At 44.8% G+C, this 25,708-nt stretch overlaps 1 protein-coding gene across 11 annotated transcripts in view; it reads right to left on the bottom strand.

Moving 5' to 3' along the window:
• Positions 1-1,977: 1,977 nt before the first annotated feature.
• LOC147009697 (beta-galactoside alpha-2,6-sialyltransferase 2-like) overlaps positions 1,978-25,708 on the bottom strand; it is a 109,318-nt gene continuing 85,587 nt past the window's right edge. For all 11 annotated transcript variants that reach the window (XM_085862306.1, XM_085862310.1, XM_085862307.1 and 8 more), the window contains 4 exons: positions 25,045-25,142; positions 13,156-13,257; positions 4,505-4,679; positions 1,978-3,592 (listed from right to left, as the gene is read on the bottom strand). In XM_085862306.1, the coding sequence (XP_085718432.1) occupies positions 3,339-3,592; positions 4,505-4,679; positions 13,156-13,257; positions 25,045-25,142 (629 nt within the window). In that variant the 3' untranslated portion in view covers positions 1,978-3,338. The remainder of the gene's footprint in view (positions 3,593-4,504; positions 4,680-13,155; positions 13,258-25,044; positions 25,143-25,708) is intronic.

Genomic DNA, 25,708 nt, shown 5'->3' with positions numbered 1-25,708 from the left:
AGAACAAAGGAACAGTAGAAAGAGGGGAGGAAAACACCAACAGCAGGGTTGAGGGACAAAATTGAGGCAAAGGTAAAGATTATTGGAAATAACCTCGGAATCATCGACCCTATGCCATGTACGTATTGAAATGCCCAAGTGTGTTCAGAAGGTACTCGCTCAACCTGAAAACAACATGCACGAGTTTCCGAGTTGCATTGCTTTACTGTGTTGCCCGAGGGAAAACACGGCCCCTTCCTGCTCCAACAATGCATCCGGAATCCCATGACTTTGAGATGCTTTGGGGAGGGATCTTGTTAGAGACTTGAATTGGCATACATGTGTGGAGGTGAATAAATACAGGTACAGTATATGTTTCTCAGATATGTCATGGGGATTTTGTGTCCTTGGGCCATACAAAATTGGCATTTGATCCAGTGAAACAACGTCATCATAAAAATTATTTTCTGAAAATATATTTTTGTGGTATATCGACACCTAATCTATTACTCATGGTCTAATATGTACTCCACACACCTCACGTCATGCATATGATCTTCCAACAAACAACTGATCATCTTTTCGCATAGTTGATCCAAGCACTCATTTGTATCAACTTCACATCTTCCACCTCCAATCATCTTTGGCTTACATTGCCTCTCATGTTGCATAAGATGATGAAAGATGGCAATGCCTCTCAGGTGCAATGAGGTCACTGATTCCTGGCAGTTCCGTTCGCATATGGTGCTTAACCTTCAAGAATTCAAATGTTCTGTGCAGATTTTCCCAAAATAGATATGTTGTGCCAACTTTTCCAAGTCTGTGTTTGACAAAACATGTATATTTTTCCAGTTGATTGCATGCTCAACACTTCGTCTTTTGACAGGTAATACGCTAATCTGCATGTGTCTGGTAGAGCCTGCACTTACACCCTCAGTGCTGGTAGAAGCTAAACCTCTTTTCTCAATCGAGATAATTTGTTACCTCTTGTAAACGAAAAATAACTAGGGAATGAATAGAACCGATTTTCCCATGCAGTGTTCAAATATATACTTCAATTTAAATAAAATGATGATTTTAAAGATCGTTTTAAAAATTCCGGAGGTTTAATGCCATTGAAGCAGTCTTAGACATCACCCTGATGTACCACCTCATTGAACACGTCCAAGTACTGCCAAACTGAATGGTTTTGAAAGTGACAATAAAGTGATTTGTGTTTATCAATATTCAAGTATATAATTCAATTTAAATAAAATAAAGATTGTAAAAGGCGTATAAATAAATTAATTCTGGAATTTGCCACCGTTGATGCAGTGTCTATTGCACCACTCAATCTAACATGTTACATTAGTTATTCGTGCCTGTTGTTTGTGTCCTTTATGACATCCTTAAAAACAGTACATTTTATGTTTGGAATGATTTTCAATTTTGACTGCCAGGCAGGAAAACAGAGTAAAAATATGATCTCCTTCCCCGCTGTGCATGTGTGATCAGGTTGAATTCAGAGCCAAAGTTCTGTTTAACTGCAGCTTTGTTTTTGCGATTCGTGTTAAAAAATTTAACAATAAATTTAAATAAGTTGTTCCTCGGTCATAAACTGATGTTTAGTCAGATGAACGGACATGGACCAATTGCTTAACCCGACTTTTCGCTTTGAGTGCCGCATAACTGGCAAACTCATGAGATCAGATTTAGACATGACATGTAGTTTGTTTATTATAGTTGTATACCATGTGTCATTCAGTTTTCTTCTTTCTTCCACAACTTCAAAGGACCTGCATTTTCCATCTTTGGTCGCTTGTTTTAAGTCACCTATCGGTGTCTTTTGTCCCACATTAGAAACATGTTTTTCTTTCACCTTTCTTTACAACCTCAAGGAACTCCATGTCGAATCATCTCAGGAATGTGGACACGGATTATATAATCTGAAAAAATAAAATAAAATAAAATGAAAAGGTGATATCTTTAAAATGAAGAAGCGTAATAATCTTGACTTCATTGATGCTTTATGGTGGAGTTTAATTGACAGCCACTCAATATTTGACCCAAATGTAAATATATCAAAAACTTTTAAAATTGGTAAAATTTTCAATGCAAGTGTCACAAGTCAAAAATATTAAATTTCGAAATGAACGTGATTATTGTTTCATCGTCAGTATATCTGTTGTTTTATGAAAATGTACATCATTGCATAACTGGTAAATTGCAACATGTGCGAGCATGCTCTACATACACATTGTTCAATGAAAAATAAAAATGCTCTGTACAGAAACATCAAATTTATCCGCAAACTGTTTTTAGTCCCAAAATTAGTAAAATGTCGTTTTCTCGTGACATCAGGCGTTGTGATACGCGTCATCATCTGAAGTACAAATTAAGCCTGGATGCCAAGCGGTAATGCAATTAGGCTTGAAATTCGTTAATCAAGCATGTTTTTTGGCCTTGGCTGATCTACTGTGGAAGGAATATATAGATTCCTCATAATACATTGCTTCACTTAGCAGCCGAACCTCTCAAGCTAACTAACGTTCTCACCGACCTGTTCTCTATGAATTTTTGATCTGCATCAGTGCAGGCTCGGCTTCCGAAACAATCAAATGCTGCCTTTCACGCTGGAATTTTTTTTAGAAATAACTCCTTCTACCGACTTACTGCCTGGTGTAAAGAACATTTGCAGCAAAGATTCCTGGAAAATTCAGGTGATGGACTGTTGACTGTGAAAAGAGTGATTGTGGATTGGATCATAAAGTGTGTGTATGCTTCTTACAAGCCCACACAAAGTGAACAAAGTAGCATTACAAAAGGTTACACGAATCGTGCAACAATTTGGATACATTCACACATTCCCAGTGTTCTTTTACAGGCACACAGTGTGCAACCTTGAAAAAGTTGAACTGTTCCCAATAAAGCAGGAAAGGGAAAACAAACAACTGCAGAAGTCTATAAAATGTCAAAATGCCCTGAGAGAGGGGGGTGAGGGAGAGATTGGGAGAGCTAGAGAAAAGTAAATTGAAAGATAAAATCCCTCGAACAGCATTTGAAGGCATTGACCACGGGGATCACGCGAGGTCCAGAGGCAGCTGCTCACACTGCATGGCAAAGACACAGGTTAGGGTAACCCTGAGGAGAGAGAGAAAGAGAAAGAGAAAGAGAAAGAGAAAGAGAAAGAGAGAGAGACAAGAACTCCAAAATGTCAACTAAGCATCAATGACCTCATCTGATATGTGGTGGACTTTTGGGTTACCAAGGACAAAGACTCTAGGTCTTTCCCTAATTCTGGTTGCATAAAAAAGACCTAGGAGATGTGAGCAAAGGGAATATGGTTGAGTGCAAGCCGTCAAGGTACTTGGATATTGGTGTCATGTTTCACACGTTGACCATGACATGCTTCGAAAACCATGAATAGTGGCACGACCATTGTACACTTCATTGGGTGTGCTGATGCTGATATATCTGAGAATCTGTTTTTCGAGGAGTAATGGATGATAAGCCCCTGTGGAGCATTCCCGGATCCACAAGTTCTCGTGATAATGGCACAGTTCCGTGAACCGAAGTGAAGGGAGAAACTCGTATGCCCGAACTTCATCACATAGCCAAAGCATCAGCATAAGCCCTAGAGAAAAGAGAAAAGCAATATTAGACCTGATCATCATCATCATCATCATCATCATCATCATCATCATCATCATTTCATATGCAGCATATAGCTGCTGGTTGCATCACTGTTCGAAGTGTGGCTGTGCTGCTGATGCAGTGCCACCGTTTCCAGTAACCTGGTACTCATTTTGCTGACCTCAGAAGGATGACAGGTTGAGTCAACCCTCAACCCACCTGGTGCTATTTAGTGGGACGACAAGGGCTCAAACTCAAGACCCGGAGATCTTAAGCCAGCCACCTTAACCATTAAGCCAACACAAGGTTTATGAGAACGAACAAACCACACACACACACACACACACACACACACACACACACACACACACACACACACACACACACACACACACACACACACACACACACACACGCACACACACACGCACGCACACACACGCACGCACACGCACGCACGCACACGCACGCACACGCACACACACGCACACACACACACGCACACACACACACACACACACACACACACACACACACACACACACACACACACACACACACACACACACACCTCATTTCTAGGTCACACAGAATATGGGTCGAGTTTTGAAAGTGGGGGTTATGGTACGTTTGAAAGTGAATATATTATTTATAATACCGATCACCTCATGCTGCTCTTCATTCGGTAAACAGATACATGACAAAACTGTCTCAAACATGTTTAAAACCCCCACTGCTGCTTGCACGTCAATTCCTGGCAACACTGTCTGATCATCCAAGCTGCCAAAGTAATCAAAAGCAAGCTGCTTGGAAAGCAACGAAGTATTTGTTAACCTCTGAGCCTATATTTTACCCCATATATAACCAGTGAAAAACATCTGCATGAGCCAATCTCAGTTTCCATGATGCATACCCATGAATCCAGATGACGGAGGGTTTAGAGGAAGTTCCTCATCCGAGTTGTCATTCAGTATGTCCCACAGGCCCCAGTAGAACGCTGGGTGTATCAAGTAGATGTTTTGATGTGGTTGCTGCTGTCGGCGTCGAAGGAATGTCGGGAAAAAATCAAAGTCGGGATTGTGGAACCACTAAGAAATGCAGGTGGACTGAAGGTTAGTATTGGTGTAACTATAACCAAGTTACACTTAAAATGATGGAAATGCTGACATAAAAAATATAAACATAATGAGTACAACTGATTAGGAGAGAGAATTATTGTAACAGTATCAGCACACACATAAAGCATGGCAGAGCCGTGTGATAGTTCCACAAAACTGTCAAAGTGGGTGTACTGCACTCAGAGAGGGCATTGTCAATGTGACCCGTGTACAATATGAAGCACAAAGTGATCAAAAGCAGATGCAAATCTGATGACAGATTGGTGTCAGGTTTCAATAAGTAAAGAGGGCTGGCATGATGGCCTAGAGGTATCCACACTCAACTCTCAGCTGTCTAACCTGGGTATGAATCCCGACCCAGCTATGAACTGTCATCTCAATGTTTCGTCAGTGTGTGCCAGCCCTTGGATGGACGTTAAACTGGGTATCCCGTCTACTGAAATTAGTTGCTTGACGTTAAAGATCCCACGGTGTCCTTGGCAAAGAGTTGGCAAGCTATTGCCAGCATCTTGAACAAATTCCAAATAACTGCCTGAACCAGCAGAGGGCATTGCATCAGTTGCAATCTCAGGCAATGATGCTTCCCTGCAGTTTTGTGTTGTGAAGGAGAGAGGGAAGGAGAGAGGGAAAGAGAGAGGGATAGAGAGAGAGAGAGAGAGAGGAAGAGAGAGAGAGAGAGAGAGAGAGAGAGAGAGAGACAGAGAGAGAGAGAGAGAGAGAGAGAGAGAGAGAGAGAGAGAGAGAGAGAGAGAGAGAGAGGTGAGAGGGAAAGAGAGGGAAGGAGAGAGAGGAGACCAGGGAGGGGAGAGAGCAGGGAGAAGAGAGAGGGGAGAGGGGGGAGGGAGGGGAGAGGGGGGAGAGGGGAGAGGTCGGAGAGAGAGAGAGAGTACTCTCACACACTCTTGTGTGCAGCCTTGTGGTTGTTGGTTGTATCATTGTTTAGGGACAAGACTGTCATGCTGATGCTGATGCTGATGCAGTGCCCCTATTGCCAGTACACTAGTACTCGTTTCACCGATCTCGGCAGGATGACAGGCTGAGCCAACCCCACCTGGTGTTAATTCAGCAGCTGACAGGGCTCAAGCTCAGGGTCCTTGGATCCCAAGCCAACCACCATTGCTGCGAAGCAAACACCAGGCTGGAGAGTAAGTGAAGCAATTTGATTCCAATGAGATGGGAAATGTCCACAGAGCTGTGACAAAAGGGCACAACCTGCTATGTAAGACAATTCCCTACTGCCTGCAGTGACACAAATGGGAAGCGAATGACTTGGAATATACGTACATGGTTTGCTTGGAATAAGATAAAGACCTGTTTCCACCAAACCATGTAAATTATTGGCTTATCGATAAAGATGCACCTTTATTGAACAGTGTGAAAACATCCCTTTGGGAATTTAGAAACTGCTGAATGGCACTTTTATATAACCACACTCAATAATCGGAATTTTGTTTAGACAATTACAAAAAGAAGATTTTAATGTTTTTGTTTTGGTCAATTCTGGGATGCACAATACAATGTGTTCAAACTTTTATCCGATCGGAGGAGACGAAGTGGAACGAATAACTGGTCTTCCAGGTGACGGCTAGTGTTGCTCTCTTAGTGGACAGAAAGAAGATGGATGGAATCGACAGAACCTCATCAAGGTATGATAACAACCCTGAGAAGCAAGAAGAGTCTGACGTTTCAGGCGTTAACCCTTTGTAGGGGTACAAGGAGGGTTAAAGCCTGAAGAAATCATCTTCTTCTCACTTCCTACGGTGGTTTGCATCCCTCACTCAAAGTCCTGTTGATTTGATCCACTCAGGTTTATCTTAAATGGAACCTTCGGATATTCATTCACCTCGACACATTTTCCTTTCGATTCAGCTTCGATTTGAACACATTATTCCACTATTTTATTACTTGCAAAATCGAAGATTTTTCAAGAATATTAGTTTGTCGATTTTGTTATTCTTTTTGTTTGTCTGTCTCTCGCCAACAGGTCACAATTTTAAACCGATCTTCAAGAAACTTCAGCACATGGTAGAGTTTGTCATAAGGAAGAAGCCTATTGTTTTTGAGGTCAAAAGGTTAACATAGACCAAAGGTCAACAACGAAGGTGGTATTTCTAAAATCCTCAATTTTCATCCGATTGACTTGAAATTTGAAGAGGATTTATATTTCATGTCACTGAATTCAACCAGCCAATTATTTTCGAGGTTCACATCGGCCAAAAGGTCAACATAGACCGAATTTCTAAAATTGTCAATTTTCATCCAATTGACTTGAAATTTGTAGAGGATTTACATATTTGGTCATTAAATTCAACCACCAATTATTTTTGAGGTCAAATTTGTTTTATGGATTTTGCAAGTGTCGTGCTCTGCACGATGTCTTCTTGTTTACTTATTCGGATGTGACCGGTGGCCGCTTGGCTGCATTATCTTCTGGGGGTGTGGTCATGCCGCTGATGCAATGCCCCCTGTTCCCAGTAAGCTAGTACTCATTCTGGCAGGAAGGATGACAGGGTGAGTCGACCCACCTGGTGTTTATTCAGTGGAAAAACAGGGGCTCAAATCCCACACCCTACAACCTTAAGCCAGCCACCTTAACTGTTACGTCACCACCAAGCTATTCCACGATTCATGAGACTTCATCGATTGGGTTTTCTTCCTTCAGTAATTCATGTGTTCATTCACCGTTGGTCTGCAAAAGACATGGATGACTCCAGGCTGATGCTTCAGAATAAAGGATTTGTGAAGGAGAACAGCTATCTAGCAGTCAAACGTATTCCTCTATTCTACTTGTAACGGACAGTGAACCAGTGTGTGGGATGTCGAGAGATGCTACTGTGTTCAGCCTTTGATCAAAGCACATGCCCGAGGAGAGTACAGTGGTTGTGTCTCATATTCATAGAAACAAAACCAAACATAGCACGTTGTCAGCATCAAAATTGAGAAAAAAAGAGGCTTTTCCATCATGTTTCAAGAATGAAATGGATCGATAACAGGTGTACCTTGTCGTCAGTTAATTAAGAACAAAGGTTCACATGATGCTAGTATGAAGGTTATTCATCTCAGGACAGAGAAATCGCAGTGCAATGCTTCTCGATGCAGCACCACATCGATCACCAGGAGATGGATGACATCATCATCATCATCATCATCATCATCATCATCATCATCATCATCATCCATTTGAGTGGAATGGTGTCGTGGGTGTTGCAGCGGAGCGATGTGCTTCGCACATCCTTCCTTTTTTCATGATAGTTCCACACAAATGGGTGTGATGTTATCTATAAGTTGTTACCCCACACGCGCTAGGCAAAAATTGAAGTTAAAGGACAACCCAAACACAAACATTGTTTTTCTGAAAACCATTGATAATCATTAATTATGTTCTAATTTGAAGGGAAAAAAATTTGAATTTTTTTTACCAATCACAAAGTGACGAAAAAGCCCTAGCGTGTCGATGTGACATCACACAAATTGAAATTTCCTTGATCCAAATATATTCTGTCATGTTTATTTTATATTTTGGAGGGGGGAGGGTGGTGGTGGAGGGGAGAGGGGATCCTGAAAGTTTTAGCGTCCCAGGTCAAATCCTCTCGGAGAGGTAGATGATGATACATCGATACTTTCTCTCCACTATAAATAATCGGTGGTTCATTTGATTTGTATAAATTTGTGTTGATAATAGATAATTATCAGGTGCTCATGTGGTAACTGCCAGGCCACGCCACCAGGTGTTTGATCTACCACTCAAATTGTCCGTGTTCATGTGCTGGGAGATGGGTAGAGATGGTGTTACAGTTTCGAGCGATGGCTGTTTGTTCTGCTTAATCGTGGGGACATCCTCTCGCAATAATCACAAGATATAGCCATCTCTGTTGTTTCATAACAGTGCTCTGTAGAATGTTCTGAGCACAAAAGCGAATGTGCACATGAGCAGAGAGGAATGCGATTTATTCATTTATTTGTTTGTTTATTTATTTATTTATCCTCAATATGCCTGTCTGACAGTCAAACAAAATTGAAAATCATTCCAAACAGGATACTTAATGTTTTTAATGACGTCATAAAGGACACAACAAACAGGCACAAAGAACGAATCCATCCATCCATCCATGGGGACCATAATCTGTGCAGAGCGTTGGTGCTGTCGAAGCAGTCTCCTTGGCTATTGCGCACAATCCTGGATGGGTTGCAACTCGGACACAGTATACCAGCATGCTGGCACTCATTTTGCCGACCTCGGAAGGATGCCAGGCAGAGTCAACCCCACCTGATATTAATTCAACAGCCGAGTTGGATTTGAACTCAGGATCCTAGGATCCCAAGCCCACCACCCTAACCATTAAACCAACACCAAGCATAGAGAGCTAATGTAATGTGTTAAATAAGGTGGTGTAAAAGACTCTGCATCAATGGTGGTAAACTTCTGAAAAAAGTTTTTTCCACAACCTTTAAAATCTTTATTTTAATTGGATTGAACTATATATTTGAAAACTGTAGAACACAAATTGCCTTGTTGGCATTTTTAAAAACCTTCCGGTCAGCTGTACTTGGAAAAAAAACATTACGCCATTTTATGTCATCTCGGACAATCAAATTTGCTGCCTGTAGACCCTCCCCATGTCATTTTTTTCTGAAGACTGCATGGGGTAAGGTGTTCGACGACTTCTCTCGTTCCAATGAAAGGATTACGCATCATCCTGAATCATGAAAGAACACTGACCCATGGGGGTCTGAAATATGCAGACTGTTGCGTACTGGTGATGTCACGGCGTTGGAGAAGTTTGAGATGGCTCCAGAATTCATCGATCAATATGTCAGAATGGAGCCTCACCGTTTCCAGTATTGAAAGATCAGGCAACACCAATTTTTCAACTCAACATCATCAGTCACGTACTCATCAAATCTTTCATTAAGGCTTGCTTCCAACTTTGAATGTGTTAATTCAGGTTTCGACATCAGGAGCAGGAATGGATTAAATCTGTAGTGGAAAAGAGGATGGCTAGAATGGAAGCATATTTTATACAGAGTTGTTAACACATGGAATGGTCTTCCAAGGAAGGTGGTAGCAACAGGTTCAGTTGATAGGTCTGAAATGGATTTGGATAAGTACTTAGAAGCAATGAGCACAGGTTTAAACTGGGGACACAGGAATGTTACTTCACAGAATATTAGCCAGATGTGGTGTCTAAGTTGGAGATGGCTCATTGCTTTGCATGTCTTAGCAAGTGGGAATGTCAGGTTGAGGCGTGAGGGAGGTGAGGGAGGGAGGGAGGGGGGTAGTTACAGGGATAGGAGAGATATACAATGGAGCCTGTGGTGTCCTTGTGTGTGCACATTGAGATGCAAGCTTGTGTTTCATTGTCAAACCTAAACTTGCATTACTTTGAGCAAGTTCTTCCTTCACTTATTCCTAATACCGTACTTCATGTTATTCTTGTTAGCATGACTATTCAAGGGGTCTCTATTCTTTCTATCCAGTTTCAAGTCATTAAGACAACGAGACACAATGCTAACATTGAAAGCCAATCTATGCAGTACCAAAGAAAAAGTAATGACAAAAGTTTGTTGCACTTATCTGTCTATTTGACTTTAGATGTTATCTTTTCTTTTCCATTCTCTATTGGGCTTTGTGCAACTGCAGCCACCAAAGAGCAAAGTCTTGTTCAAGTTTTCAACAGCATACACAAAGGCCAACAAGTACTCAGAAACAGACCAATGACTATGAGAAACATAAAATAAATTATATAATATTTATAAGAGATTATCTATAAAATACTCATAACTGATTAACTGAGTGTTTGCTTCGTGTTTCACACCTATTGGTATTATTGATTGACCAAGAAGGTGCAAATGGCTTTGTTCCCTCAGTTCCAGATGGTCAGCACTTATTTTTAATCTATTCATATGTAGCCTGTGGTTGCTTGGCTGCATCATTTTCTGGGGGCACAGCTGAGCTGCTGATGCAATGCCTCCTGTTACCAGCATGCAAGGACTCATTTCACCAACCTCAGAAGGATGGCAGGCTGAGTCAAACCAGCTGGTGTTAATTCATTGGGTTGACAGGGGCTTGAACTCAAGACCTTAAGATCCTAAGCCAGCCACCCTAACCTTTAAGCCAACTGCTTGGCACTAATTGGGAGATAGTTATTCAGGTGAATAGGCAGACAAAATCCCAGGTGCCTGACACAAATGACATTTACCTCAATCAAATTCTTCATGAATGACCTGAAGATGTATTTTAAGAACAGTAATTATTATTCTGCCATGAAAGTTCTCCATTATTAAAGAGAACCCTTCTCCCTACCAACAAGCTCAAATGAGCTAAGATCCTCGTCCTCTTAATGATGACGTCATAAAAATTGATATGACGTCATAGTGATGTATCATATGTATAGTAATTCATCTCTGCTAATGTCCTGTTCGATTCTCACAAGCAGAATTTAAAAAGCTTGCCCAGTTCGGAGATAATTTTTTCGGCGATTTCCATTAGCGGAGATATTTTGACGTCATAACTTTTTTTCTCGGAGGAATTTTCAAAATCGGAGATGGATACTGTCTGCGCGGGGTATTTTTACATATATATGCCAAGTTTCAGGAAGTTTCGATGAAAACCGTAGGCTGTGAAACAAAAAAGTCCACAAGAAGAAGATGAAGAACAACAACGTGAGTAAGACTTAGAGATCCTCCACGAGGATCTAAAAAAACCAAACCAAGTATTTCATGTTTGTTTGATAAACCAAGTATTTACAATACTGTATTTCAGAATATTTTGTACAACATTAATCAAACACCTTGATTTGGATTTTGAAAGCCATTCCCATCGCTCCAACTAAATGATTTAGAATTCTTCACTGCCTTAAAATGCTTTCCAAATGAGTGACTAAGTGGGAAATCCCTTGTTTTTCAGTGTTGGATTGATTAAAATAATACATGAGCGAGGTACCAGTGCTCCGCATGGGGCGCATGTGATCACGAACCCTCTCCAGTCACTGTGTCCCGGTAAAAGAGAACCACGCGACCACAAACCTTCTCAAGTCACTGTGTCCCGGTAAAAGTGAACCATGTGACCACAAACCTTCACCAGTCACTGTGTCCTGGTAAAAGTGAATCATGTGATCACGAACCCTCTCCAGTCACTGTGTCCCGGTAAAAGTGAACCACGCGACCACAAACCTTCTCCAGTCACTGTGTCCTGGTAAAAGTGAATCACGTGATCACAAACCTTCTCAAGTCACTGTGTCCTGGTAAAAGTGAATCACGTGATCACAAACCTTCTCAAGTCACTGTGTCCCGGTAAAAGTGAACCACGCGACCACAAACCTTCTCCAGTCACTGTGTCCCGGTAAAAGTGAATCACGTGATCACAAACCTTCTCAAGTCACTGTGTCCCGGTAAAAGTGAATCATGTGACCACAAACCTTCTCCAGTCACTGTGTCCTGGTAAAAGTGAATCACGTGATCACAAACCTTCTCCAGTCACTGTGTCCCGGTAAAAGTGAACCACGCGACCACAAACTTTCTCCAGTCAATGTGTCCTGGTAAAAGTGAACCACGCGACCACAAACCCTATCCAGTCACTGTGTCCCGGTAAAAGTGAATCACGTGATCACAAACCTTCTCCAGTCACTGTGTCCCGGTAAAAGTGAATCACGTGATCACAAACCTTCTCCAGTCACTGTGTCCCGGTAAAAGTGAACCACGCGACCACAAACCTTCTCCAGTCACTGTGTCCCGGTAAAAGTGAACCACGCGACCACAAACCTTCTCCAGTCACTGTGTCCCGGTAAAAGGGAATCACGCGACCACAACCCTTCTCCAGTCACTGTGTCCCGGTAAAAGTGAACCACGCGACCACAAACCCTCTACAGTCACTGTGTCCCGGTAAAAGGGAATCACGCGACCACAACCCTTCTCCAGTCACTGTGTCCCGGTAAAAGTGAATCACGTGATCACAAACCTTCTCCAGTCACTGTGTCCCGGTAAAAGTGAACCACGTGATCACAAACCTTCTATAGTCACGGTGTTTCGGTGCCAGATTCTCGACATGGACATCTGGCATTGTACAGAACGGGGTCGTTGTGCCATGTCACAATGACGAGATATGCTTGAGAGCCAACAGCCAATGAAAGATTGAAATTTTAATGTAAAGATCTCAGTTTCTTATGGGGTTGAGGGTTTTTGGGTGGGAATTATGTTTCTCCCCTGGGCGCCAAACACTGTCAGTACGCCACTGCTTGGGGTTTGTAGTGAGTCACAGGTCTGCCTTGTGCAGTCAGCTTATAAAGACCGAGAAATTAAAAAGATATATATCATGATTTAATATTTTGTTGAGGAGGAGGTTGGCATGGGGACGAATGGAGGTGGGAAGGGGGGGGGATAAAAGTAAAAATTGCCCAGTGATTTTTGCAACGTAACAATTGATAATTTAATTACATGTGTTTCAAACCTTTTTGAGGTTGAGAGTTTTGGGTGCTGGGTCCCAGACCAGCAAGGGAATGTTCTTGTAGAGACTGCTTTGGGCAAAATTAAAACTTTTCTTTGCCAATATCTGGGAAGGGGTACAGGGTAGAAGAAAAGTTTGATCGAAAAGTGAGAAATGGAAGGGACAACATAAGTCACCGTCGTATAATTACTGAGAGGCAATTATTGAGGAAATAGGAAAGGTAAAAATGGTGCAGAACAATTAAATGTGCTCGTGGCAAGTGAACAAAAGAGAGATGGAAAATGATGCATACATAACAATTTCAGTTCAAGCACAATATTCAATAATAATCAAAAATTAAGTTCTAGATTAAAAATAAATAAATATAGTTCACCATTCATATGAAACCACCCATAATTATCCGCAGCTTGCTACAGGGACAGCGCTGCATGATGAGAGACGATCCGATACGATTTACCTTCATAATCAGCTAATTTTGAGAGAGAGAGAAAACACAAATCTGTAAATTTTTGGAAGTTTCATCATAATAATATCATTGAGTAAAAATTGCAAGATAGAACAAAGAGCAGGAAATATGAGGAAACTTATATGACCTGGACTTTTACTGATAAAGTAGAACCTCTTTTATCCAGAAGTCCAAACAACGGAAACACCGATTATCTGGAAAAAAAATCATGCCCTCTCAGCCATGAATGATAATGCAGAAAATAATCCATCATTTGGACTCACCACCATAGTTCTAGTAGCCATTTGCTCCACCATGCAGCAATACAGTTGGTATTGGTATTAGTGCTGTAAGCGAAGTGGGTTTCCGAAGTGCAACGGGTTTTGTGGCCAACCTAAGGTTAACTAACTATGAAAATCGCTGATTAAATGAGTTGCTACCCTCAAAGGCAAACTTTTGCCGAATACTCAAGACCATTCCTTTCACGCCGTGAGGTGCATAGGACTGCCGAGGCAGTTTCATTTGGCTAAGGAGTGCAGTCCTCGATCTCGATGGGTCAACACTCCGACGCAGGATACTCGGATGGCTTATTACCCCAGTAAGCTGGTACTCATTTTTACGAAACCTCGGAAGGATGACAGGCTGAGTCATCCCACCTGGTATTATTTCAATAGAACGACAAGGGCTCAAGACCCTAAGCCAACTCCAGGCTATTGATTGAAAAATGATTTGGTGAAATCCCCCGAAAAAATTAACAAAATAGAGACAGAAATACGGGCTCTAAATGCGCTTCATTAGATCCACAGCTATTGTTCATGAAAGTGAACCTGCATTGCTGTTTTTTTAAACCAAACTAACCGAACTGGGGACCGGCGAAAAAGTTCCATGTGTTCCGATCCTATCCAGTCCGGATTTTCGCATCAGTCTTTTGACATCTGGGTAAACAGCACTCATAGTAATGGCTGATCCAAAGCATTCTCCGATACCTATTATGGTTGCTGGTGAGGGTGGCAATGATAGAAGCACAGTTAGAGTGGTGACTCCATTATCTACCAAGAGGAAATAGTGAAAGAATTGTGGCCAAGAAGATTATGCTGGGAAATTAAGTGGTGGCACGAAATGGCAGTGGGATGTGCAAATAATCCAGCAAAAAAGTTATTGGCAAAAAAAACTTCAGCACAATGTCTTCACATCACATTATGATCTTCATTATTGAAGAGGATACATGGAGGATTCATTTTCGAAACACACTACAAGCTTAATTATTACCCTCGCCGAGGGGAGAGGGCATTGCATTTGGGTCCGTTTGTTTGTTACTCACAAAATCGAAGATTTTTCAAGTATATTGGTCAGTCGATTCTGTTATTCTGTCTGTCTGTTTGTCTGTCTGTCGCCGACAGGTCATAATTTTAAACCGATCCTCAACAAAACTTAACCACATGGTAGAGTCATAAGGAAGAAACCTATTGTTTTTGAGGTAAAATGTCAAAAGGTCAACATTGGCCAAAGGTTAACTTCGGTGAGATTTCTAAAATCCTCAATTTTCATCCGATTGACTTGAAATTTGAAGAGGATTTATATTTCAGGTCACGGAATTCAACCAACCAATTATTTTTAAGGTCAACATAAGACCAACGTCAATAACAAAGGTCAGGTCAGGTATGGGAGCAGGTGCTGGAGCAGCACGTCACTGCGTCCACTTTCTGCCGGTACTCCAAGGGCCTCCGTCTGGCCGTCCCCAGGCAGATGCCAGGCCCATTGCCATCTCCTTGAAATGTTGATCAATGTGCTGCAGCCACGAGGCACGTGGTCAGCCCATTGGCCTCTACTCACGAGGCTCCCTCGCTGAGAGAATCTGGTGAGCAGGATCAGCATCAGGGAAACGAGCCACATGTCCATACAGCCGCAGCTGACGCTCATGGACTATGCAGGTAAAAAATCTCATTTCAGTCTCTCTCAGCAACCGCTCGTTCGACACAAACTCCGACCAGCGACAGCGAACGACTCTCTGAAGACACCTGGTACCAAAGGAATTAAGTCTCCATCTCAGATCCCTGGTCAGAGTCCAAATATCACATCTATAGAGCAAGAATGGAATCACCAAGGACCTGAAGACTTGGACTTTCGTCCTCCCACACAGGTACTAGCAGCACCACACCCCATGATCCAGTGAATCCATGACTCCTTGGGGTCGATCCAGACGTCTGTTGACCTCTGGCTCACAGCCAGCAGAGACATGCATATCACTGCCAAGGTAAATTAATCTCTCCGTGACATCAACGACCTCACCACAAACAGGTGCAGACAGGACAACAGCATCCAAGATGTCCTTGAAAGCCTTCATCTTAGTTTTGACCCAGGAAACCCATAATCCCAGCGGCTCCGACTCCTCATTCAGCACCTCGAGGGCCCCCAAAGGATATCCAGTCTCCACAAAAATGACTGCATCATCTGAGAAATCAAGATCAGAGATCTTGCTATTGCTAAATGATGCACCGCAACTTGATCTCTCCAACATCCTCCCCATAATCCAGTCCATACAAGTGCTGAAAAGCGTGGGGGCCAGGACACACCTCTGACGAACTCCAGTAACAACTGGAAATAAGTCAGAGATGGTACCACCACATCTCACAGCACTCTCAGTGCAAGAGTATTGTTCAGACATCATATTGATCAGTTTTGGTGGCACCCCACGAAGACCAAGAATCCTCCAGAGGACATCCCGATTCACTGAATCGAACGCTTTACAGAGATCAACATAGGCTGCAAGCAGCCCCTGCCGAAACTCTCGTCTGCGTTCAGTGAGGGCACGAAGAGCAAGGATATGGTCAATCGTTGACTTCTTTGGTGTAAAGCCTGACTGCTCTGGATGCTGGTGGTCAAGCAGATGGGGGTGAACCCTAACAATAATTATCCGAGCAAAGACCTTGCCCGGCACTGAGAGCAGCGTCACCCCTCGGTAGTTGTTGCAGTCTTAGCGATCACCCTTCCCTTTCCAGAAGGGAAAACAAGGCCCCTCTTCCAGTCAGTTGGGATGATGCCTGTGTTCCAGGCACAGCACAGAACCACATGCAATGACACGAGTACAGCCTTGAGAAGTTCAGCATGGATGGCACAGATCCCAGGAGCTTTACCCCATTTCCACCGCTCACCACAGTCTGTGTTTGCACAAATGAAGGTGGACCACAGTTCATTGGAGGGTCAGCAATAGGGAGAGTCACACCCCTGATATCCAACTCAATAGTTGGTGGATCAGCTTGGTACAACTGCTCAAAGTAACAGGCCCAGCGGGCATTCACTTCGGACTCCTCTGTCAAGAGCCTACCACTCTCTGCTCTAACTGCAGTGCTCCGAGGGATGGGCTTGGATAAACGCAATGCGCGAATTCCCCTGTAAGCAGGATGAGAATCACTTAATCACAGGTGATGCTCTACCCCCTCACATATTCCTTGCACATCGGCCTCCTTGTCCACCCTTAGTGCACATGCAGTTTTATGCCTCAGCTCCCTGAACAGCTCAGCTCTGCCATTTAGCCTGGCCCTGCAACTCTGGTCAATGGTATCTCGTGTCCCTTGAGAGACAAAATTCTTCTTCACCCTACGTTGAGTTCCAAGAGATCCACCAGCAACATCAAGGACGGTGGTCTTAAAGGCACTCCACAACTCTTCAAGATCCCCTAAAGCACCCAGACTCCCCAAATCTCCACTCAGCCTGTTCACAAACTCCTCAACTACCCTCTCATTCTTGAGCTTGCCAACATCCAGCCTAGGCTGGGATGGTATCATTCTCCTGGATTTAAGCTGCAACTTCAGAGTTGCTACAACAAGCCTGTGGTGAGGATTGAGGAACTGAGCACTCCGGTAGACCCTGCAGCTCTGGATTATCCTCAAGCGATCATCAATGAGCACATGGTCAATCTCCTTTGCCACACCTCCAGCGTTGGAATACCAAGTCCAGCGATGAGGTTGTGGGCGCTGAAACCATGAACCGGCCACCCTAAGTCCATGACTTCTTGCAAAGTCAAGGAACTTAGTGCTATTCTGGTTCACAGTTCCAGACCCATGGGGACCAACACACACCTCATAACCATCCCTATCAGTTCCAGTCGATGCATTGAAATCCCCCAAGACTAGAAGAGTATCTCGCCTGGGGCACTGATCAACCACAGACTCAAGCGTGGCAAAGAATGCATCCTTCACGTTGAGATCACTCACCTCAGTCGGAGCATAAACACAGACCAGGGAAGTGACTCCCAAGGAGTGACGAATCCTTAATCTCATAATACGCTCGTTGACCAGTGTTACCTCAATTATCATTGCAGTCAGCTTATTGGACACAGCTACAGCAACTCCTTGGGCATGGTAACCATCAGAGTGACGAGACCAATTGTCGGTGTCAGCACCTGCCATGATCTCTCTGCAATCCGGTCTCCGAACTTCAGAGAGTGCTGCAATACCGATGCCCAAACGCTTGAGCTCAGATGATAACAGAGACTGGTGATCATCCTCTCTTAGGGATAGGACATTCCAGGCACCCACCCGAAGGGACCACCTCAGGTTAACTCAAGGAGACCACCGTCTGGTGGAAAACACATCAGCACCACACCGACACACCACTAACGCAATCTGACCTGGGAAGGTTACCCCATGGTTTCCCTCCTATCATCAAAGAATTGGGGTCCCGAAGGCTTTGCCCCAATCCCATCATCTGGTGAGCTGCCCGATAAAGGGAAGCTGAACAGGAGGTACTCCCACGGAGTGGGTTTTCTGATTTATTTTTGCTTTTGGTATGTCTCTTATTAATTAAATTAACAAACCAGGACACAAACGCCACACAAAACAACACAAAATCCTGGCGAGGGTCTGCAATCTCTGATTGCTCTTTTTCTTGTTTTATTTCCAACAATTACCTGCCTATAATACATACAATAGGGCTCACAGGATGGCCGGTAGGTATGCACACTTGCCTGCAACCCATCTAGCCTGGGTTTCAATCCTAACCCAGCGTTAAACTGTCATCCTGGTGTTTTACAGGCAGGGTGATTCATCATTGTGTGTGCAATCCCTCGGATGCACGTTAACTTGGTGTTCTGACTGCCGACATTAGTTGTCGGATGATAAAGATCCCTCGGTGTCCTCCACGAAGAATAGGCGAGCTATCACCGGCACCATTAAAAAAAAATCCCAAATTTCTGCCCTAACTATTGCTGGAAAAGAGATGCTAAACCGTTCAGCATGACCCCTGGCCAAGAAACTGTTTCAGCAAAACCAACCCCACATCACAAAATGTCCAACACCGGATAGGAATACATGCAATACAATGCTTTATTATAGAGTACAATCTATTTATTATCCCCACACTTTTTTTAAAAAGATGGGGGATGTTGTAATTGGCTCCTTCTGTCTGTCTGTGGTGACACACAGAAACAGCTTTCTTCTTGTATAGAAGACATAGAAGATATATATATATATATATATATATATATATATATATATATATATATATATATATATATATATATATATATATTGGGGGGCAAAAAATTGAGTGATATCATTTATCCATCCGTTGGTCACGCCATCTCCTCCTAAACAGTTGTGCAGAAATTCACCAAAGACCTGCCCCCTGGGGCACTGCAGTTCGAGCAGAGAGTGGTAGGCTCTTGACAGAGGAGTCTGAAGTGAAGGCCCGCTGGGCCGGTTACTTTGAGCGGTTGTACCAGGCTGATCCCCCAGCTGTCGAGTTGGACGTCAAGGGTGTTACAATCCCTGTTGCTGACCCTCGAATCAACTGTGGTCCACCTTCGCTTGTGGAAACACGGGCTGCGGTGAACCAGTTGAAACGGGGCAAAGCTCCAGGGATCTGTGGCATCCATGCCGAGCTCCTCAAGGCTGGTGGAAATGCTGCACTCGTGTCGTTGCATGCAGTTTTGTGCTCTGCCTGGAACACAGGCATCATCCCAAGTGACTGGAAGAGGGGCCTTGTTGTCCCTCTCTGGAAAGGGAAGGGTGATCGCCAAGACTGCAACAACTACCGAGGGGTGACGCTGCTCTCAGTGCCGGGCAAGGTCTTTGCTCGGATAATTCTTGATAGGGTTCGCCACCATCTGCTTGAGCACCAGCATCCAGAGCAGTCAGGCTTTACACCAAAGAGGTCAACGATTGACCGTATCCTTGCCCTTCATGTCCTCACCGAACGCAGACGAGAGTTTCGGCAGGGGCCGCTTACAGCTTATGTTGATCTCTGTAAAGCGTTCGATTCAGTGAATCGGGATGCCCTCTGGAGGATTCTTGGTCTTCGTGGGGTGCCACCAAAACTGATCGATCTGATGTCTGAACTCTACTCTGGTACTGAGAGTGCTGTGAAGTGTGGTGGTACCATCTCTGACTTATTTCCAGTTGTTACTGGAGTTCGTCAGGGATGTGTACTTGCCCCCACACTTTTCAGCACTTGTATGGACTGGATTTTAGGGAGGATGTCGGAGAGATCAAGTTGCGGTGCATCGTTTGGGAATGTCAAGATCTCGGACCTTGATTTTGCAGATGATGCAGTCATCTTTGCGGAGACTTTAGACATCCTTTGGGGGCCCTCGAGGTGCTGAATGAGGAGTCGGAGCCATTGGGATTACGGGTTTCTTGGGTCAAAACTAAGATCCAGGCTTTCGGTGACATCTTGGATGCTGCTGTCCTGTCTGTGTCTGTTTGTGGTGAGGATGTTGAGGTCGTGGAGAGATTCACTTACCTTGGCAGTGATATTCATGTCTCTGCTGGCTGCGAGTCAGAGGTCAATAGACGTCTGAGTCGGGCCTGGAGAGTCATGGATTCACTGGATCATAGGGTGTGGCGCTGCCGGTACCTGTGCGGGAGAATTGAGTGATATTATCATTTATCCATCCGTTGGTCACGCCATCTCCTCCTAAACAGTTGTGCAGAAATTCACCAAAGACCTGCCCCTGGGGCCCTGGGGGCAGGGTCTAAAACCAAAATATGCAATTTCAGGAACATTTTAAACATTTTTGAATGAAACTTTGTGGAGTATGTGCAATCAACATTGGAGAACACATGAAATAATTATATGCAACGATTTTTTGGATTTGACCCCTGGGTCATGTACTGTACTGAAATGGGAGATGCTTAGCAGGCAGACACGAGCGGAAGGAACAGTCGAGCCGGGCTGTGTTGTACAAGTGCGAGCGCGGGCGTACTCTGCCCGGCGGCTCCCCTTTATTCCGTATTCGGCACACTCACGAGCCGGGCGACTCCAGTATTACTACGACGCCTCAGACGGCGCGCACACCCTATATCCCTTGCAGATATGATAACCACCACGACCCCTCCTCCCATCATCACGCCCATCATGCATCATCACCATGCCCCTCCCCGTAGGCCCGCAGACTACACCACACTCCTGCCTCCTAAAAGTATGATTATTAAATGATCAGTATTATAAGAAGCATAGACAACACGAAGAACCTCGGTATAATAATCATGCAAATAAAATGAAAACAGTGAAGTATAACAGCACATCACATCATATAATGCGTGGAAGCGAGCTACTGGAGAAGCACAGCAGCACTACACAGCGAAAACGCCCCCAGGCAGACTTGAAACAGATAAACCTTTCGAGGCCGGACCCCCGCTGTCTGGAACCCGCGGCGCCACCGCCAGACCCAACCGACCTTGGTGGGGGCGCTGAGCAGCACCCTTGGCTGGAAGAAACAAACACTCCCCAACCCCCACGCACCATAATCAGTTGAGATTCCACCGCATGGCCAAAACGGCCTTGTGCGCACCCAGAGAGCCACGCCCCAGGCGCCAGGCACGTCTGACCTCGCTGAAAGCAGAAGTGGGGGTAACGCCGACCAGCGCACGAGTCCCGGCTCCGAGTCGATCTTCGAGACCCACACGGCAGTTAGACGGTAGTAATTCTATTTAAACCACACTTCAACCATAAGCTCGTTATAAATCAATAGGAATAACATTTGAACCATTGCGAATTGATTTTTCCGTACAGCGCATTCTCTTGATAAAATCCCAGCACCTGACAAAACAACCATCCGTGGCCTGGGGCAACTGGAGGCCAATAAACCCTCTTTATTCGCCCTCACAACACATTGATCATAACACCAACTCCATTGACTGATCCCCGCCAAATCCACTTTCACACGAGAACTGCTGGCATTTATTTCAACAACGTTAAACTGCATCACTAGAGCAAGGAAAAACACATATGCCATGAACAACAACCCACAACCCACATCACGAGTCCGCCTCTTGGTTGTCGACTCAATGTTGTGACTCGCGACTTCCTTTAACGCCACGGGCTCACCGCAACCTGTTGAAGCTGCTCGAACAACACCGACGCGCATTGCCTCACGAACACTGCCGAAGCGCGGGAACTCATCGCGAGCGAAGCGCGGGAACTCATCGCGAGCGAAGCGCGGGAACTCATCGCGAGAGCTGATATGGCTCTCGCCGCTTCCGACCCGCACATCACCGCCGCAGGCAGCAACGAACGGTCGCTCCCGCTGCATCGACGCGGCCCCCGCCGCCAGAGCCTCGCCCTCGGTACTCGACGAAGGTCTCGAAGAGAGCACTGGCACATCTGCAGGTACGAACCGGAGATCCAGTCCGAGGTGCGCCAGCCCGTTCCGACCCAACAGGGTCCGGCTCGCCGGCATCGTCATGCCCCGGTTGCAGGCCGATCTCCAGGTCACTGGGGTCCTGCTGCGGTGCCCCTTCGCTCCCGGTGCGACCGTGCTGCGGTGCCCCTTCGCTCCCAGTGCGACCGCGCTGCGGTGCGCGCCCTCGTCCCGCACCGCTAGGCGCGCGAGCACCCTTCGGCACCTGTGCCATCGCACGGACTCCGGGCTGCGCGACCTGCGGCACTTGTGCGATCACCGCGTGGACCTCGGGATTAGCCGCCATGCTCCAGCTGGAGCTACTCATTACGTCCTGGCCAGCAATGGCGCGGACATCCGTGAGTGTCTGCTCGACAGATGAAGCAGTCGCGACCGCCGAGTCGAATGTGATGTCGGTCAACTGTAGGATGGCTGCTCGCAGACCAGAAATAAAATGATCTCTGAGCCGTGCCGGACGCTCCTCTGTCGTGAATTTGCACGGCACAGCCGAATGCGATGCGCGGCCAGCACGAGTGGACTCAATTCGACACCCGATCCGTGCCTCGCTCACTTCCACCTCCCCTGCCACTGATCTTGTCATCTCCGGATCAATTGGAAGCAGGTTTCGACCCGGGACGGAAGGATCGCTTCGCACACCGCCATCTATGACCGTAACAATGGGCGATGACCCTCGGCCCACACACCGTAGACGACCTCGAGAGCTCAGACCGCCGTCCGAGTGATTGCATTGCCACGCTCGCCCACGACCCGCGCCGCAGACCGTGCGCATGGCCGTGCGTGCCTGGCCCATCGCGATGACCCCCAGACCATCTGCCGTGCCCCGACCATCGAGACCTCGGACATTCTCCAGAGCTTGCGCGACGTCCCACGCCGCGTTCGAGCCGAAACGAGTGTCCTCGACAAAACGAACAGTGAGCGCGGCCGTTGCCCACTCGACGTGGCCGAAGTCGATTCCGACGAAGGCGGGCACGCGTACGTTTGCCGTGCACCGACCCTCTGCCATGCTGGCGAGACCTTTGGCTCCGTAGCTTGGAACCGCACGGGTCATTTGCCGCCCTTACACACACCGATCCGAAGATCCTCGTTCGCCAACTGTACTGTACTGAAATGGGAGATGCTTAGCAGGCAGACACGAGCGGAAGGAACAGTCGAGCCGGGCTGTGTTGTACAAGTGCGAGCGCACTCTGCCCGGCGGCTCCCCTTTATTCCGTATTCGGCACACTCACGAGCCGGGCGACTCCAGTATTACTACGACGCCTCAGACGGCGCGCACACCCTATATCCCTTGCAGATACGATAACCACCACGACCCCTCCTCCCATCATCACGCCCATCATGCATCATCACCATGCCCCTCCCCGTAGGCCCGCAGACTACACCAGTCCTCACAACACATTGATCATAACACCAACTCCATTGACTGATCCCCGCCAAATCCACTTTCACCCGAGAACTGCTGGCATTTATTTCAACAACGTTAAACTGCATCACTAGAGCAAGGAAAAACACATATGCCATGAACAACAACCCACAACCCACATCACGAGTCCGCCTCTTGGTTGTCGACTCGATGTTGTGACTCGCGACTTCCTTTAACGCCACGGGCTCACCGCAACCTGTTGAAGCTGCTCGAACAACACCGACGCGCATTGCCTCACGAACACTGCCGAAGCGCGGGAACTCATCGCGAGCGAAGCGCGGGAACTCATCTCGAGAGCCATATCACCAGTGGGTGGGGACTGAGTCACAGGGGTCAAAAGAAAAGATTTTATTTTTAACTCAACATTTGATATTGGGTCATTCCTGGTGGAACATTTTGTCATCTTTCAACTTTGTTTTTGGTGGGAATTGTGGGGATTTGTGATGGTGTGCCATCGACTTTGCTCTTGTTTTATTTGTTTGTTTTTATTTCCAGTACATTTACATAAATTGTGTAAAAACTCTGTTTATTCGTCATTATTTGGGGATAAATTAGGCTTCATAACACAACTTAACACAATGACATCAACTTTAAAAAAATCGATTTATCCATTAAACAGAAATATTATTTATCCCCGACAACACCCTTGGTCCCAACCATTCCGGATAAAAGAGGTTCGTGCTATTGTAATAGGAAAAGTAATGTATGGTCATTAATACAGTATTGTAAGGGAATTTCTCTTTATAGTATTGGTATCCATTTCCAATAATTAAGGCTTTCCTGTTTTAATGCACAAGCTGAAAAATGCTGATTGCAGCAAGTGTGATAATGAAGTACAGTAATCATTATAATAACAAATAATTCTGAAATTTCTGGTCAATGTAAGCATAAAGTTTGTTGAAATTTACAGACGATTGCTTGTACATGTAAACATTGCTCATCAAGGACGTTCATACTAAAGAGCACCTACAAGGCAAGAGGTTTTTGATGAACGAGGCAATAAAGAATGATGTCATGCACAGGCTCGGGACACTTCCTAATGAATTCTATTCGGAAGTCTGAAGGTATATTAAATGTTCCACTTGAATGGGACAAATGTATGTCCAAAGATGGAAAAAAAAACTTGAGAAGTAAAGCAAGCATCATATTTGTAATCAAGTTTAGTTCGTCGTAAAATGTCCAGGTCAAATATGAAGCAACTTTGTAAATATACACAGGATGACGAAATTGGAGTAGAACAATATCCATGTAGAAAATGATGGGAATGAGAAATAAAATCAAGGCAACTCGGTGGAATTTTGAAGGACTGAGAGCTATGGAGTAAGAGGAGAGATGTACAGGTAGAGTTAAAAGTGAAAGGGAATGGATAAAGGAAGCAGATGTTACTTGTGAATTCATGAGACGAATTGATGTTCTACTTCCGACATCGTTTTCAAACCCAGCAGTCGGTGCAGAGTTGAATCGCATGATATAATCATGTGCATCTGAATGAATAAAAAAAAGCCTTTTCAGATTGTTGGCAACGACAAAAAAATATTTTGTCACAGGAAATTAACACTTGTAACAGAAATGAAAAATTTATAAAAGCACAGCTCGCGAGAATATGAAATAAAGCGCACGAGATTATGAAGTTTTATAAATGTCATAATATGATCTGTAATATATAAAATAAATAAAATGGGATGATCAATGTGGGCATGCCCTTTTCCTTTTGTGATGGGAGGGAGGACAGATGGGTTGAGAGTGAGTGGGGGGGGGGCCACGTGAAAAAACATTTTACATTATCTTGAGCTTCTGCATGTCCCTGCTAGTCTATATAAATAATTTATTTATTGTATTTGTTTGTTTGTCTGTCTTTCCAACGATTTTCTTTGAAGCTACTTGGTGAGGGACCATAAAAACCCATATCATTATAAATCTCTTAACACACTGTTCAACAAACCGATTCCATATTTTATTGAAAGTTTTAAATGTATCTCATTTGGGATCATGCTCTACGTCCTGGATAAATGTTGAGCTTTTCAAATGCAGCACAGGAAGTGGCCGCCAG

The sequence above is a fragment of the Eptatretus burgeri genome, chromosome 17, assembly GCF_056783735.1.
Source record: "Eptatretus burgeri isolate ZD-2024b chromosome 17, Ebu_testis_v1, whole genome shotgun sequence".
NCBI classification, from domain to species: Eukaryota; Metazoa; Chordata; class Myxini; order Myxiniformes; family Myxinidae; genus Eptatretus; species Eptatretus burgeri.
Note: the sequence above shows the minus strand (reverse complement) of the source record. Positions and strands in the feature narration are given on the sequence as shown.